General features: G+C 48.4%; 1 protein-coding gene across 2 annotated transcripts in view; it reads left to right on the forward strand.

Annotated features, from left to right (window-relative positions):
* The first annotated feature begins 3231 nt into the window (after window positions 1–3231).
* LOC144768754 (uncharacterized) overlaps window positions 3232–14229 on the forward strand; it is a 176623-nt gene continuing 165625 nt past the window's right edge. Inside the window, exons 1-2 of one of the 2 annotated variants that reach the window (XR_013598624.1) lie at window positions 3232–3466; window positions 8538–8664. Coding sequence is in view for 1 of the 2 variants with exons in the window: in XM_078652647.1 (XP_078508773.1) it covers window positions 3443–3466; window positions 8538–8664 (151 nt within the window). In the remaining variant the exon portion in view is untranslated. The remainder of the gene's footprint in view (window positions 3467–8537; window positions 8665–14229) is intronic. The other variant, XM_078652647.1, reaches the window with a different exon arrangement.

Below are 14229 nucleotides of genomic sequence, written 5' to 3' on the forward strand. Positions count from 1 at the left end.
AGGCTCTGACCAGAAGTGAGCTCCTCCAGTCTTCTCCTGATCTGATGTCGGTCTTTCGGATGCTGGATCTGTGGAGTCCTACCTGCTCCAGTCTCCTGTTCCTTGGTTGTCTTGGATTGTCGACTGCTGGTCGTTCTTCTGTTGCCTTCGGATGTTTCCTTCAGGCTGTTCTTCGGTTTCACGTGAATTGACTTTTCATTGACTTGTTTATTTTACTGGACAAAGAAAGAGGAAGTCTTGCCCTCTATGGTTCTTTATATAGGAATATGCTCTCTATGGTTATGTAGGTGTTCATGGGAGTTGTAGTTTTTCGTTTCTTTACTGTATTCCTATTGGCTGCTGTTTGTAGTAAAGAAATCGAGAAAGCATAATCCTCGCCTCCGTGTCCTTAATAGAATTGAAATTCTTGTCACGAATGTTTGCAAATTTTTAATTGTCAGCTGTCTTCAGCCTTCTTTCTATTCATGTGATTTTCTCTGCCATGGAACATGGATGCATTGTTTGTGGAGTACCAAATCGATGTATTTCGCAAAATCATGGAATTGTAAAACTTTGTCAATATCATGGTTCACCATGTGTCTAGTTACTCGCACTACCAACCTCGGGCATTTAAATTGGCTCAAAGTGTAACCCAATTTCACAGTCACGCAAAACGCTGCACATCACCAAAAAGCATTCGTTAATGTGGCATACCTGTAGGGCAGTAGCTAACAATAGTACACCAGGTACAGTTGTACTGGGACATAAGGGACCCTTGTGACTCCCAATAATGTTGTTTTATTTCTTTCAAAACAGGGGATGGGGGGGCATTTATCGTGCTTGCATTAGAGCCCATGGTATCCTTGCTGCGCCACCAAATAACTTGTACTGAAAGCCTGCAAAATAACGCCTCTCCGTGGAAACTTTGTCTGGAAGCGCTCTCATAATCTACGCCTTCTGTGGGATGCCGTTACGATTTTATGTACCCTGGGATCCTGGGCGGTACACGGGGGACGGCCGGAATCGACATACATAACTTTTCTTTTTCCCTTTTCCTTACCACGCGGGCGCTCCTTCTCTTTGAGCACATGAAAACGGTACTCAGGAACCGTGATTCCACAAACTCTCTGATATAACTTCTCCAACTACCGGCATTTGTCTTCCGCTCCGTGCATGTGTTGCCCGGAATAACCCGACCTCGAGGTGACTACAGAGTATCAGCAAAAAGCGCTATGGAATGGTGCCCAGCACTTTGTCAAATGCTTCAAACCATGCTCTTAACCAATTTTGCACCATCCCGGGGGAACGAGGAGCCCTTTCCCCCATGGGTGCACCATCCCTTCTTTTAGGAATTGCAAACTATTTGCCCCGGCTGGAAGGACAAGAGCTCCTGGCGCAACCTCACATTAGCAACCTATGCTCCCCCATTACCCTGAGCGCATGACCCAGGCCAGTGCTCACCTCAAACTCGCCTCTTTGTCGCCGCCAGCCTCTTCCTGGGTGTTCTCCATGGGCAGCTGGGCACTGCCTCCTTTTCGGATTGCATGAGTTCGGCGACGCCCTCGTCACTGGCTCCTCGTGGTCGGCCATGCCGGGTTACGTCGCTGCCACCGCAGTTGTCCTTGGCCATTCGGATTTCCTCTACCCCCGGGTGGTGAGGGGAGTCAAGCCCTTTGCCTCAGGCCTTAAACCGACGGGCCTGGGGGAGTGATTCTTCCTTGATCGGACACCATTTCCCCCACAGGCTGTAGCAGTACTCTTCAATCTCTTGCCTCGCCCGGTGGGCGCCCCATCCTACATCGGCATGTTCTTCTGGGGCGTGAGGCGCAGCGGGACGCTCGCCCGACTCCGAGTGCTTCACCATGCTTGGTGCCCTCGTGGAGCTTGGGGAGCAATGGGTCGTCTCCCTCGCAGAGGGCATGTCACTCGAAAATTCTTCTGCGCCGCTCCCCAGCTCCACGATGTAGTGACGAGCTGCAGTATGGGGAGCGGCGTCTCATACTCCCCCCACAATTTTCCTGCCATGAACGGGCGGTTCTGCCATTTGGTGGAGGGTCAAAACATCACCAGGCCCCCCCATTGGCCAGGTGCCTAGGCGCCATCCTGGCCCAAGTTGTTGCCGCGACTAAAGTGCCCCTTCTGGTTCAGGATCCTTCCCGGCGGCTAGAACCGGATCCTACTCGGGCTCTGGCTTCCGTTATGGCGCCGGCCCTCGAGGCCCCCTTCGGGGGCGGCCTCTGCAAGATCTGTGATTGGGGGTGAGTGTCTGAAAAGTTTCAGCACTCCATCCATCATCTTGTGTGCGCTTTTCCCCATTGACGTCTTTTGAAATAGAAATAATTTCAGGCGGGAGTCAGGAAAAATAAAGGCACTTTCAGCTTCATAAATTGTGAGTCTCTCGTCTGAATCGGGCCTGTTGGCATGTATAATTTTGCCAGCCCCTGGGATTCTCACACAAACAAAATGACTAGAATGTCAAGAGAGCCTCCCAAAGAACATCAAACGCCCTCCCTTATGCCTCCATGCTGTCCTGCCCTGGACTGTTGGGGGCTCGACGATACGACACATGCTCTGACAGCCGACTCAAAACAGCAGAAGAAAGATAATTAGGAGGCTGACCAGAAAGAAGCACCAACAGAGGTCCAGGAATATCCAGAGCCACTGAAATTATGCGATTCTGCAACCAGTTTTTTTTTTTGCATAATTAAGGATTTGCCGCATTGCCGCATAATCCATTATGTGCTGCATTATTTGCAGATTTTAACAAAAAAAACGTTTTTAGTTCACACGGATCCTAAAAACGTGGAGAAATGTGTTTTCCCTTAACTGGTCTTTATTTCAGTTACCTATTTATGTATTTCCTTGTTACACCGGTACTAATGAGGTGAAATGTTGGCCCAGACAGCATTACCATATGTAAAAAATGTAAAATAATTAACACTAAACACAAAATGTGCCGCTTTATACCGCATAATTCGGTGCTCCATTGCCATATAATCCCAGTGGCCCTTCATATAGCTGCAATTGAAGAAGCTCATTGAACCCCGCTGTATCTGTCCCCGGCCTCTACTCCTGCTTAGAAACCTGGCATTGTGTTTGTGTCACGAAACGCTAAGGTTCCTTTTGAGCTAAGGCCAGGTTGACCCTATGTTTATGCTGTCTGAGCAGCCAGCGCACGTTCCTACGACACGTGTCTCCGCTTTGAGTCGCCGCTCTGCTGACGCCCTCTCTGCGCATAACGAGGTGAGTGGCGACTCGAATTCTGAGCATGCGCACGAGAGGTATACACACCGGTCCGCGGATGAACGATACGAAAAAGCAGATTTTGTGTTTTGGGGAAACCACTCTTTCCTTTTGATTATTCCACAGAAGACGATCTTTAAACTGGATCGTTGCAAGATTCGAGAGAAGAAGGCCATTTAAGGATTTTAGAGAAACATTGATTTGAAAACTTTTTAGAGAAATGCCCCTGTCGGGGTCAGAGGAGGTGAGTAGTGTTCTCTATTTGGGGTCTTTGTTTCTGTACAGCTCCCATGGCCGCAGTTCACTTTGGTAGCGGGTGACCCTCAGTTTGCAGACCGGGATGTTTTACCGAATGAATTCTCGTCCCATTCGTGCTCCTCAGGCGGACTCCTTAGCATCAGATGACGTCATTTGGCTTCAGGGTTCAGAGATCAGTGTAGACAGACGCGCGCTCTTATAGTGCCAAAGCGAATCTAATATTCATTTTATTGTGAGTTGAATCCTTGAACCTTAACTCAACCTTGAAAATAATGTAAACATTTACAAATTAACCCAGCCCTTTTAGGCCCAATGCCAGGCGGTAACAAACCACTTTGCCTAGAACAAGATCAACCCACATTAACTGAAAAACTAAAGGCATACACCCAAGTACACTCTGTCTGGTTTGAGCCACTCATTGATTCTCGGATGTTTTTCTCACACAGAAGTTAAAATGAAAAGGGTTATTCATTTCACGTCCTTTTGAATGGTACTTATGGTACTTTCCCAACGACCCAAATGCTTTCTTTCAGATTTCACTGGGGCCACCCACCTTGCATACGCCCTTTGGGTTTCAAAAGGTTGTTCAGTTGAATTCATTTGGCTCACCTGCCCGAAACACTAAACTGTACCTTTCTTAAAGACTCAACAAAGTGAGAGGTCTACACTAAATGCACAGGATGTGGCAAAGACTCCTGCGTGGACATACCGTACAGTTTTCCTGGATATCTACACTTACACGTTTGACAGTATCATATTTGACTGCAAATGCATGCGTTATCATGTTAAACAACATCCTGGCTGAGCACATCCTCATACAGCGAATTGTTTAGGTTGGTAACAACACACAAATACGCACGCACATATGGATGGAATCTAGTAGTGGTCTCTTATGCAGGAAAGTCGTACTGTGGCGCTGCAGGTTCTTAAAGAACAATTTGTTGACATTGTGCATGAAAGTTGCTTGAGTGTAGTCGAAGAAATTTGCATGTTTTCACACATGGATGGACCCATCATGAAGATGTGTAATCCATGTCAAGGTGCAAACTGACCACCAGGACCAGAGAAAATCATAAAATGAACACTACTTTAGGGAATGTGGTGGTAACTGTCAATTAAAAAAAAGTGTGATAAAGTATTACAAATTTTCACTAGTCGCACAAGTTCAACGCAGCCAGGGTGACCCTGCGCGGAAAGGCCTCTATCGGGTGTATCTAACATGTTAGTATTGCAAGATTCCTAAGATATGTTAGAATTTACATTGAAAAGTGGCATGGTAATGTGTTTTATGCCTGTTTCCTTAAAGAATGATCAAATAAGAGAGCTGTTGCTCATTTGGCTCAATCAAGTTCTTTGTCACCTGATCTTGTATGTGCATGATATTTGTATAACGTGAACCTAGTCAAAAGGCAGTGAACTGTAGCCTACAGAGATCAACAGGGTAGGCTAGTCTTGCTACACCTTCCACTAGCATTAACCGAATTGCTGAAGATTACATAGTAGGTCACCGCAGTTATCTGTGGCACACTGTTATCCATTGTCTTGAGAGGTAAGTATTGGTCTCCATGATACCAATACCAAATTATTTTACCTCCTTCGAAATCTCAATGTTGGCCGTGGCTAGAATTATATCAGTCAGTTGTACCAGAAGATCAGACATAATCCTATATATATATTTCACTTCATTAAACATCACCTTTTGAATGTGAGACCTCAGTCTGCATCATGGGATGTTCTAGATGATGAGAACATTTTCCCCTGTTAGGTTCATGCCCTGGCTACTTACCGATAAAAAGCCACGCTGCTGTTCAACATGGCTAAAAGACATTCGCAAGCCAATAGCTCTCAAAAAGGTGAGATCTATTAGCTCTAGCAATGCTCGTTTTATCTTGCATATTCAGCATATGAAGGAGCTGGTTTGATACTTGGGGTTTACAGCTATGCTTTACACCAAAGTCAAACAGCACTTTTCAAACTCTGTCGGCAAGCTGGTCGACATGTCTTTACCAAGTTCAGATCTAAATGGCTGACCATTGTCTATAATAAAACAGGGATAAGACTGTGTTTGGGCATGTCACCCCCTGCTGGTCAACCAGCTTCTTGCCAGATGTTCTAGGACTGTTTCCAAGCAACACTCATAAAGTTAAGAACCTGGGAATCCTCTTTGATTAAGGACTGGCATTTCAAGCCCAGATGCATAATGAATGGTAGCACCAACTTCTCAGCAAGGCTCTGCCATTTTGCCTGATTGCTGTCATGCCTTGGTGGTGTGGTCTTTTGTCCTCTGTTAGCTGGATTACTGTAATGTAGACCTCTCGTTTTGATAGGGGGATGGAGTCTTAAAACCTTTTGTTAGTCCTGTTTTCCTACCGTTTGACTTTCCTTCTTGCTCTTTGATTCCTAGTGCCAAGATGCATTCAGATGGATGTGTACTTTACACATTAATAGCTAACTCGATATCCTGCACACAAATGTGGAGTTTTTCGAACAATTACAAATTATAAATCTGAACCCATTTCGATAGTACGGAATTCGATGGGTCGCAATTTAAAATAGAGTATAGTAATCAGAGAGGGAATGGTCACTCTGTTCTTTGAGGAGTCTAGATGGTTTATGGGAACCCAGAAGCCCATTATGGGTAACAGTTGAGATGCTCCTTGAAAATATGCCTTCTCCCTTTTTCAGAACAGCAGGAGTTATGGGACTTGACTGTTGTTTTGGAAGTATGCTAGTTCAGATTCAGGATACGTTGCTAAAAGTCTTAGGAACCCAGAAGCCCATTATTATTAACAGTTGAGATGCTCCTTGAAAATATGCCTTCTCCCTTTTTCAGAACAGCGGGAGTTATAGGGCTTGCCTGTTGTTTTGAAAGTATGCTATTTCAGATGTGTTGCATTGGCCCTTGCAGATATTCAATAGCTCTGCTAAGTAAGGAGGTCAAGGTTTGTATTTGATTTAGAAGGTCTTCAAAATGATGCAGGCTGGATGAGCAAGCATGTTATATTCCCTCAAGGTTGAAGGGATATGGTTGAATGTCTTTGGCTTTTGAGATGTGCAAGAATGTGGGGGATTATGTTTAGTGGGTGTGAAGTGAAGGAACCTATTTATCAGGGCATGGCCCCTAAATTAGTGGGAGATGATCACAGCGTTAGGATACCCTCCTGAGTGAGGCATGACCTATACAAATACACATAACATAACATAACAGTAGTGCTGAAGTCTATTTAATGCTGGTATGGTTTAGCCCTTTTCTTTAGGATAGACAGTTGGCACCAAGTTGTCTTTCTTTCCTTTTGTAATGTAAGCTTTGAGGTACACGTTGGAGTTGACAGTGAAGCTGACTGGTTTTGACTTTGTGGCGAGAATCTGTCCATCTTCATGTGGGAGCTATAGGAGATGTTGGCAAAGCAAATCGCTTCCTTCTTGATAAAGTTCAGCTTCAGATAGATGCTTGACACTATTCGAGTTGCAGTCTGTGGATACTTTAGGCATAGTTGGTTGCCACTGGTGTGCTGGTTAATTTGGATTCCATGGTTGTCAAAGAGAACTTTGGTCAGCCTCAAGAATAGACTGATGATTATATAAACAAGCCACATCATCTGTTTGTATTAATAAGGTTCAAGTATAACATGCTCCCATGGCTATTATCTTTTCCAAAAGGTTTCTCCAAGGAGGGGGCTCTGGGCCCCTGCCCCTGTGATAATTTTTCAGAGCAGAATACTTTACACATGTTTTTTTTCTGCGACTTTTATGTTTTATTACATAAGAAATGTATATTGCCATTGTTAAAGGGTCGTAACTTTGAGCAAGTTAGGCTGGCTTTGGTGTACTTGCAATTCCTGGGGTCCTCGTTGGTGTGCTTTGGGGTAGCTAGCTTCATCACGGGGGCCATTAGACGAATAAATAAGGTTTAGAGATTGTGGCACCCTCCCCCCACCTTCGTTTTTTTTATAGTGACCTTCTGGAAGAGGAAATCTATTGGCGTGACGATTTAACCAATGAATTATGGGATTTTATAAGGAATACTCAATGGGTGATAAAACTTTTAAACTATTTATTTAAACTCCAAGTGATGGTGTCATGCGATTAATATGGTCTTTGCATTAATTACAACATATGTTCATTTGTAATGTGCTATTTACATTCTATAGTTGTATGTAATGCATTTTTTATCCCATGAAATATTGTATTGCGCTTTGATGGTTTTAAATTTTAACCGAATAAAGCAAATATTGACTGACTGACTGACTGACTGATGATTAGTTTGGAGATGAAGGATCCTCTAAGGACCTGGGATTGGAGACTTAGAACAGGGTATGGTGTAAATGGAACCTGTCACATTCAGAAGGTGTTAATGAGGGTTTGAGGGTCAACAGTTTCAAGGACATCCAAGACATCAATTAGTACTGACCATGAGTGCCTCATTTATGACCCGAACAGAAGCCTTCTCGGTGTTGCATTGTACCCAAACCTGATACTTGGTAATTTTTAGATCAAGCCTGTGACAACGCATGTGCTCTCTTTTGCGGGACTATTGTTTACAATAAAGGGAATGGAGCCCGTCCTTTGCTTACCTTTGCTTACCACTGTTTGCTTCACTGTCACTCTTCTTTGCTGCTTCCTGATTGGCCAGTGCAGGCTAAGTGTCACATCTGTTCTTTTCTGTGGATCATGTACCAAGCACAGATTGATACAACTTAATTAGAGCCAGTCCGTGCTCACGCTGTGATTGAGGTATGATTTATTCTGCCCCCTCCCACTTACCCTATTTCCACACAGTGCTCCATTCCTCGCACCTCCCTCTATTTCCACACAGTGCTCCCTTCCTTGCACCTCCCTCATCTGCAGCATTTAATCAAAAGATCTCACATAGGGGAGACCTATTGGCTTTGCTAATGTATGTTGATGTCCATTAGCTCATGTCATTGTATTTCTGCTGTTTTTCTGCTTTTCTTCTGATGAGCGGTGGTGAGTGAATCCTTGCACTTGGAATCAATACATTTTAGTTTTTACTTGAAGGAGTTTCTCGTTGACTGATAGAACCTTTTCTCTTCCAGGTGCAGATCACCTTCCATGATGCTCCTGCCTATTTCTCTGACGAGGAATGGAAGCTTTTACATGACTGGCAAAAGGAACTTTATAGGAATGTGATGAAGGAAATTCACCAAGCTTTGATCTCACTGGGTAAACCTACACTATCTATTGACAGCTTTTAGAATCAAATGCTTACATTGCAGATCATTACAAGATTTTCTAAATTAATGTGATTTTGATTAAGTCAAAGGATGTAGCTCATTTCACTAGTTTTTAAAATGGCCAAGCACCTGTGGATAAACCTGGGTGTAACAGGTCAGGTGTTAAGGTATCAGGGTTTGGTGAGTAAGATAAATAACGGAAGGACAGTGACTTACTACTTTGGGCTGGTGATCGATTCATATTCACAGAAGTCTCACCTGTATATTTTGGAATTTTCATCAATACCTTTGATCTAGTGTTGTGTCTCTGACAAAGGAAGATCCACTTTCCTATGGATTTAGGGACACATACAAGTGTAGTTTATTTTGACGATAAAGAGTGACCAAGTAGCTTTATAGTTTTCACCTATATTTTTTTCTCTAGCATGTTGGGCTTAATGAACCTGCCTTTTTACCTTGTAACTTTTTAATCACCTGTGGCTGCCACATGCACAGATTTACCTCTGGGCTCAAAGAGGCGTGTTTATTTAAGTGCTAAGTAGTGCACCTCTCCCAACAACAAAATGATCTTCAAAAATATTATTGACTGATATCCACAATCGTGTGGTCTCTAGATGTCCCCTATATATCAGTGGAAAATGACAACTCTGTGATGCTGTATAAATAAAAATTATGTCAAACCCTCAACCACATCATGCAGCCTTCCACATCATTGGGTTTGCGCCTGTGTGGGAATGGATTCCAAATGCATGTTTAAATGGTGCAATATGGTAGCCAAAAGGCATGTCTTTTTTCAGAGGTCAATAAGGCAGAAAGAAGCGTCTCTAGGTACTTCTCTCAACTTCATCCCCTTTGCCCTAGCCTCCCTCAGTGGCGTTGGCAGAATCCCTAGACTCACCATCACTATGTTATTGTCACCTAAAGAATAACTATCAGACAAAAATTGTATTGGGGTGAGTTAATTAATTTTATTTCTCCCCCCAGCAAAATTAAAACAAGCATTGGCATAGCCAATAGGTCTCGCTTGGGGACCTTATAAGTATTTTGTTTTGCAGCACAATATCCTTGTAACTAAATACTTTTAAGGTCCCCAAGCGAGACCTATTGGCTATGCCAATGCTTGTTTGCCGCTGCCACCTGTTGGGATCCTTCTCTTTAAACGTCACAGCTGTGGTGTCTTGCTGTCTGATTTTTAACAGTGCTGTATCAGGTTTGTTGGTGCCCACATCGACAAATGTTTGTGCAGATGGAATTTGGATCGGTTTTCGCATGAAGGTGTGGGGCGGGGAAGTGGCCCTCCGTTCTATTGTTAGGCGCCAGAGAAGCAAGGCAGTGCAGTAAGAGTTGATGCTGCCGTCTTTCATCGTGTTCCTACGATATGTACGGATCCTCTTGGATATATAGTAAGAACTAATGACGATTTGCATTCAGGTAATGGATCGAGCGTTTGTAACAGGGTCCCAACACACTGATTGCACTTCAGAGACATCCATGCAACCACCTTGGGGGGCGGCGGAGGCAGAAAAGCCACAGGGGACTTTTGTCAGTGCCATGTTAAGAGCCACCGCGTACTCCGGAGCAGGGGAAGGAGTGCTAATGGCAGTGATGCTAATAGCGATGTTTCTGCGGGAACTCTATGAAAGGCGCGTATCCCACCCACGTGCGCCGAAAATGGAGTCAAGCTGTTTTGCAGTTAAGACTGTAAATCTGCCGATAGAAAGATGTGTGCAGTGGGTGTCGTTTAAAGTGTGTGAAAGTATTTGAGATACATTTGCCTTCGATTTCTGGTTTGCATCTTGCACTGCACAGTAGCGATGGAAAGCTACATCGGTCTCTGCATTCTGTGCTCATTGTGCCCGTCTTCATTGTAACCAGGGCTCGAAGTGCATTAAAGTATGGAAACAGATTGAGAGCGTCATGCGGCGGGGGTCAGTAAGCTCGGCGATGGGAATCAAAGGTGTGGCTAAAAGGAAAAAAAAAATTTTCAGTGTTGGACCCGGCCTCGTGGCGTGGGCCTACCCCTCCCGCATGGCGGGCCCCGGGCGACATCGGGCCGCTGTCGACCTGCTGTCGGCCCCCCTGACACGAACATTCCCGAACCCGCAAGGAGAGCCGCCCCCTGGCAACCTACGGCTCTCCCCCTTCCTGGCACCCCGGCGGGCCCTGCTCGCCAACACCGCCGGTCCGGCAACCATGCCTGGCCCCATCTCTGGCCCGACTCCATCTTGGGCCCACCACGTCCAGAGCACGTGGCCGCAGCCACCCTGGCCCCGGCCCCAGCGAAGCCCCGACATCGGGGCACCAAGATCCTCCCAGGTGGTCGAGTGGCCACTTGACAGATCCGAGAGGCGGGAAGTTTCGATGGCCCTCCAGCCGTCCCCGGACGCCTGGTATCGATCGCCCTCCAGCTTCCCTGGGCGCTGTCTCCACCCCCCTGCTGGGTGTCTGGACACCTTCATCCCGGCCCCTCTGACCCCCAGGCGCGAGGGTCCGGACATCAAAGGACTCCAGTCCTATATCTGGTCCAGCCCTGGATCAGGACAGCAGTTGTATCTTGGAGTCGAAGCCCTGCTGACCTCGTCGCGGCTGATCCTGATCCGAACTCTTGTACCTGGAACCATCTCCGAGGCCCTGCTGACGCTGTAGCGGCCTGCCCAAGCTGAACCACCTTCGAGGCCCTGCTGACGCTGTCGCGGCCTGCTCCACGGAGATCTATCCTCGCACCCATTGGTGCCAAGACGATCACGCTACTCCCCCCTTTTCTGAACCAAGACTTTACGGATCCCTCGATCCTTATCTACCCAGCCCGCCAAGAGCCTGTTTTAATTACTTATATAAAGAATCGTGTGAACTTTCCTCTTGTGTGGTGTCCTTCTGTAAGTAGTGTGGTTGCTCTGCTGTTACGATTGTAGGAGAGGAGCCTCGCCAAGGAGGCCTCCCTACGGCGCTCGGCCTATTCCATAGTGAGAGTGGGGTGTCGGGGCAGGCAGTCAGACACCTTCTGTCTCCCCTGGGATCGCCTTTCCAACATTGGTGGCAAGCGACGGGATCCGAGCCCGCGCAAATCGTACAGCGAGTAACACGTCACTGCTAACAGAGACCCACAACCACGATGACTACTAAAGACGCCGGAGCGACCACAGAATTCCAGAAGGAGCGACTAGAGGAATACACCCATAAGGAACTCAAACAATTCTGCAAAGCCTTGGGTATCGCTACCACCGGTCTGAACACAAAGGAGGATTTTAAGGAAGCATTGCAAACCTGGGTGGAGACGGGAGCGACCCCACTCCAAACAAACGAGGACAGTGTCATAGAGGTACCCGTGAGTACAGTCGCAACTCCCGTAGAAGAAAGGACCGTCTATAGAGAACCGGGCCTCTCCCCGGAGGACGCCCGGGAGCGAGAGAGGAGTCGGCTACATGAACTCGAGCTCGCCCGACTCCGGCTGGACAGGGAACTCCAATTAGCAGAAAAGAAGATGGCCCTGGAACAACGGCGTTTAGAGGGTGACCTGGAAGAAAGACGAAGGCAAAGAGAACTAGAAGAAAAAAAACTCGCGTATGAACACGAGCGGGGCCTCAAAGAACTTGAGATCAAGGCCAAAATCGAAGAGGCTGCCGCCGCCGTAACCCGGAACGCTCCACCTCCTACCGACCCGAAGGTCCACATCCCGAAGGATATCGTCAAGGAATACTACAAGAATGACGATATCCAGCAATGGTTCAAGGCGTATGAAGTGGCCATGACCGCGCACCGCATCCGCGAAAAGACTGGGGTGCCGGCTTATGGGGGAGGTTTGTCAGCGAGGGCAGAGACACCCTGCTAGATCTGGCCGAGGAGGTGATGTCCTCTTATGACCACATGAAGGACGCCCTGCTCATCCGATATGGCCTCACCCCCGAGATGTACCGGCAGAGATTCAGAGACTGCAAGAAAATCCCCGGCACCACATGGGTCGAGTACGTGAACTTTTATAGCAGGGCTCTGGAGGGATGGATAAAGGGCAGCAAAGTGTCCACCTACGAACAACTGTTCGACCTCATCGTTTGGGAGCACCTCTCCAACAACTGCTTTGTCGAGCTACGGCAGCATCTCCTCGACAGTAAACTGACCGAGCCACGGAAACTCGCCATCGAGGCCGATCGCTGGGTGAGCACCCGGGTCCCCCGGACCCCGATAGGAGAAGCAGGACAGAACGGCCGGGGGCACCCCTGCCAGCGTGGCGGCGGGGGAGGCCAGAACCGGAGCCGAGACTTCCAGTCGACCCCGGGCCGGAGTCCGCCTCGGGGGTCCCCCCAAAATAACACTTCGCCGTCCCTGGTCAGAAGAGGGACCCCCCCAGCACGGCCGGGGCCCCACCCGAACATTACTTGCCACAGATGCCAGCGGACCGGTCACTACGCCAGTGACCCCCTCTGCCCCATGAACAAGCGTCCCGGCACCACCCGGCCCCCGACCCGCCAGTTCGCTGCTGCAGCCCTGGGGGAGGGGGGAGAAGAAGACGAAGAGGTTTTTGATGAAGATCAGACAGAGTACGAGCCGGCCGCCATGGCCCTGGCCTGCCTGGGCAAAAGAGACATGGTCGCCCAGGCCCCGCTACCGAGCAACACTCAGAAGTACCGTCAGTGGGTCCACATCAATGGACAACGGACCGAAGCCCTCCGAGACACGGGAGCCAGTGTGACGGCCGTCCGCTGCCACTTGGTGACCCCCGAACAGATCATTCCAAACGTACGATGCCCCGTGAGGGCCGCCGACAACTCCGAGACTCTGTGCCAGATGGCCCGAATCCCCTTCGAGTGGGGGGGAGTGTCGGGTACTCTCAAGGTAACCGTCCGGGACGACGCCCCCGTGGACTGCCTCCTCGGGAACGACCTCGAGAGCTCACCCTGGGCCCAAGTCGAGCGAAGGGAACATCTCCGCATGATGGGTCTACCAGAGTGGGTCTGCGCGACGACCCGGTCCATGTCAGCCCGAGCCTCGGCGGCGACCGAGGCCGCCCCGACCGAAGAGCCGGAGTGGCCCGCGCCACCACCACCAGCAGACAATGAAGAGTCCGACTCCGAGCCCAGGCCGTCGGAGCCCGACCACGAAAGCAGCCACGAGCTCAGCGACATACCCGAACTAGCCCAATGGCGCCAAGAGGGTGGCCCCACCCGAGAGCAGTTCCGGCAGGAACAGAAGGTCTGTCCTTCCCTCGAAGGGACCCGACAGCAAGCCACCGCCCAAGCTACCGGGGACACCTCGGGGTCCCACTGGGTCTACTGGGACCACGACCTCCTATACAGTGAACAGAAAATCGCCGAGCTAGGGGCCAGCCGAGTGTTGGTGGTCCCCCTACGATTCAGAGACTTTCTTTTGAACCTGGCACACGATGTGCCCCTCGCCGGGCACCTGGGGCAGGACAAAACTTACAGCCGCCTGGTGACCCATTTCTATTGGCCGAAGATGCGCAGCGATGTGCACGACCACTGCCGAACCTGCCCGACATGCCAAGCCAGCGGAAAGAGCGGGGGAAAAATGAAGGCCCCACTCCAGCCCTTTCCAGTAG

The sequence above is a fragment of the Lissotriton helveticus genome, chromosome 7 (genome assembly GCF_964261635.1).
Source record: "Lissotriton helveticus chromosome 7, aLisHel1.1, whole genome shotgun sequence".
Classification (NCBI taxonomy): Eukaryota; Metazoa; Chordata; class Amphibia; order Caudata; family Salamandridae; genus Lissotriton; species Lissotriton helveticus.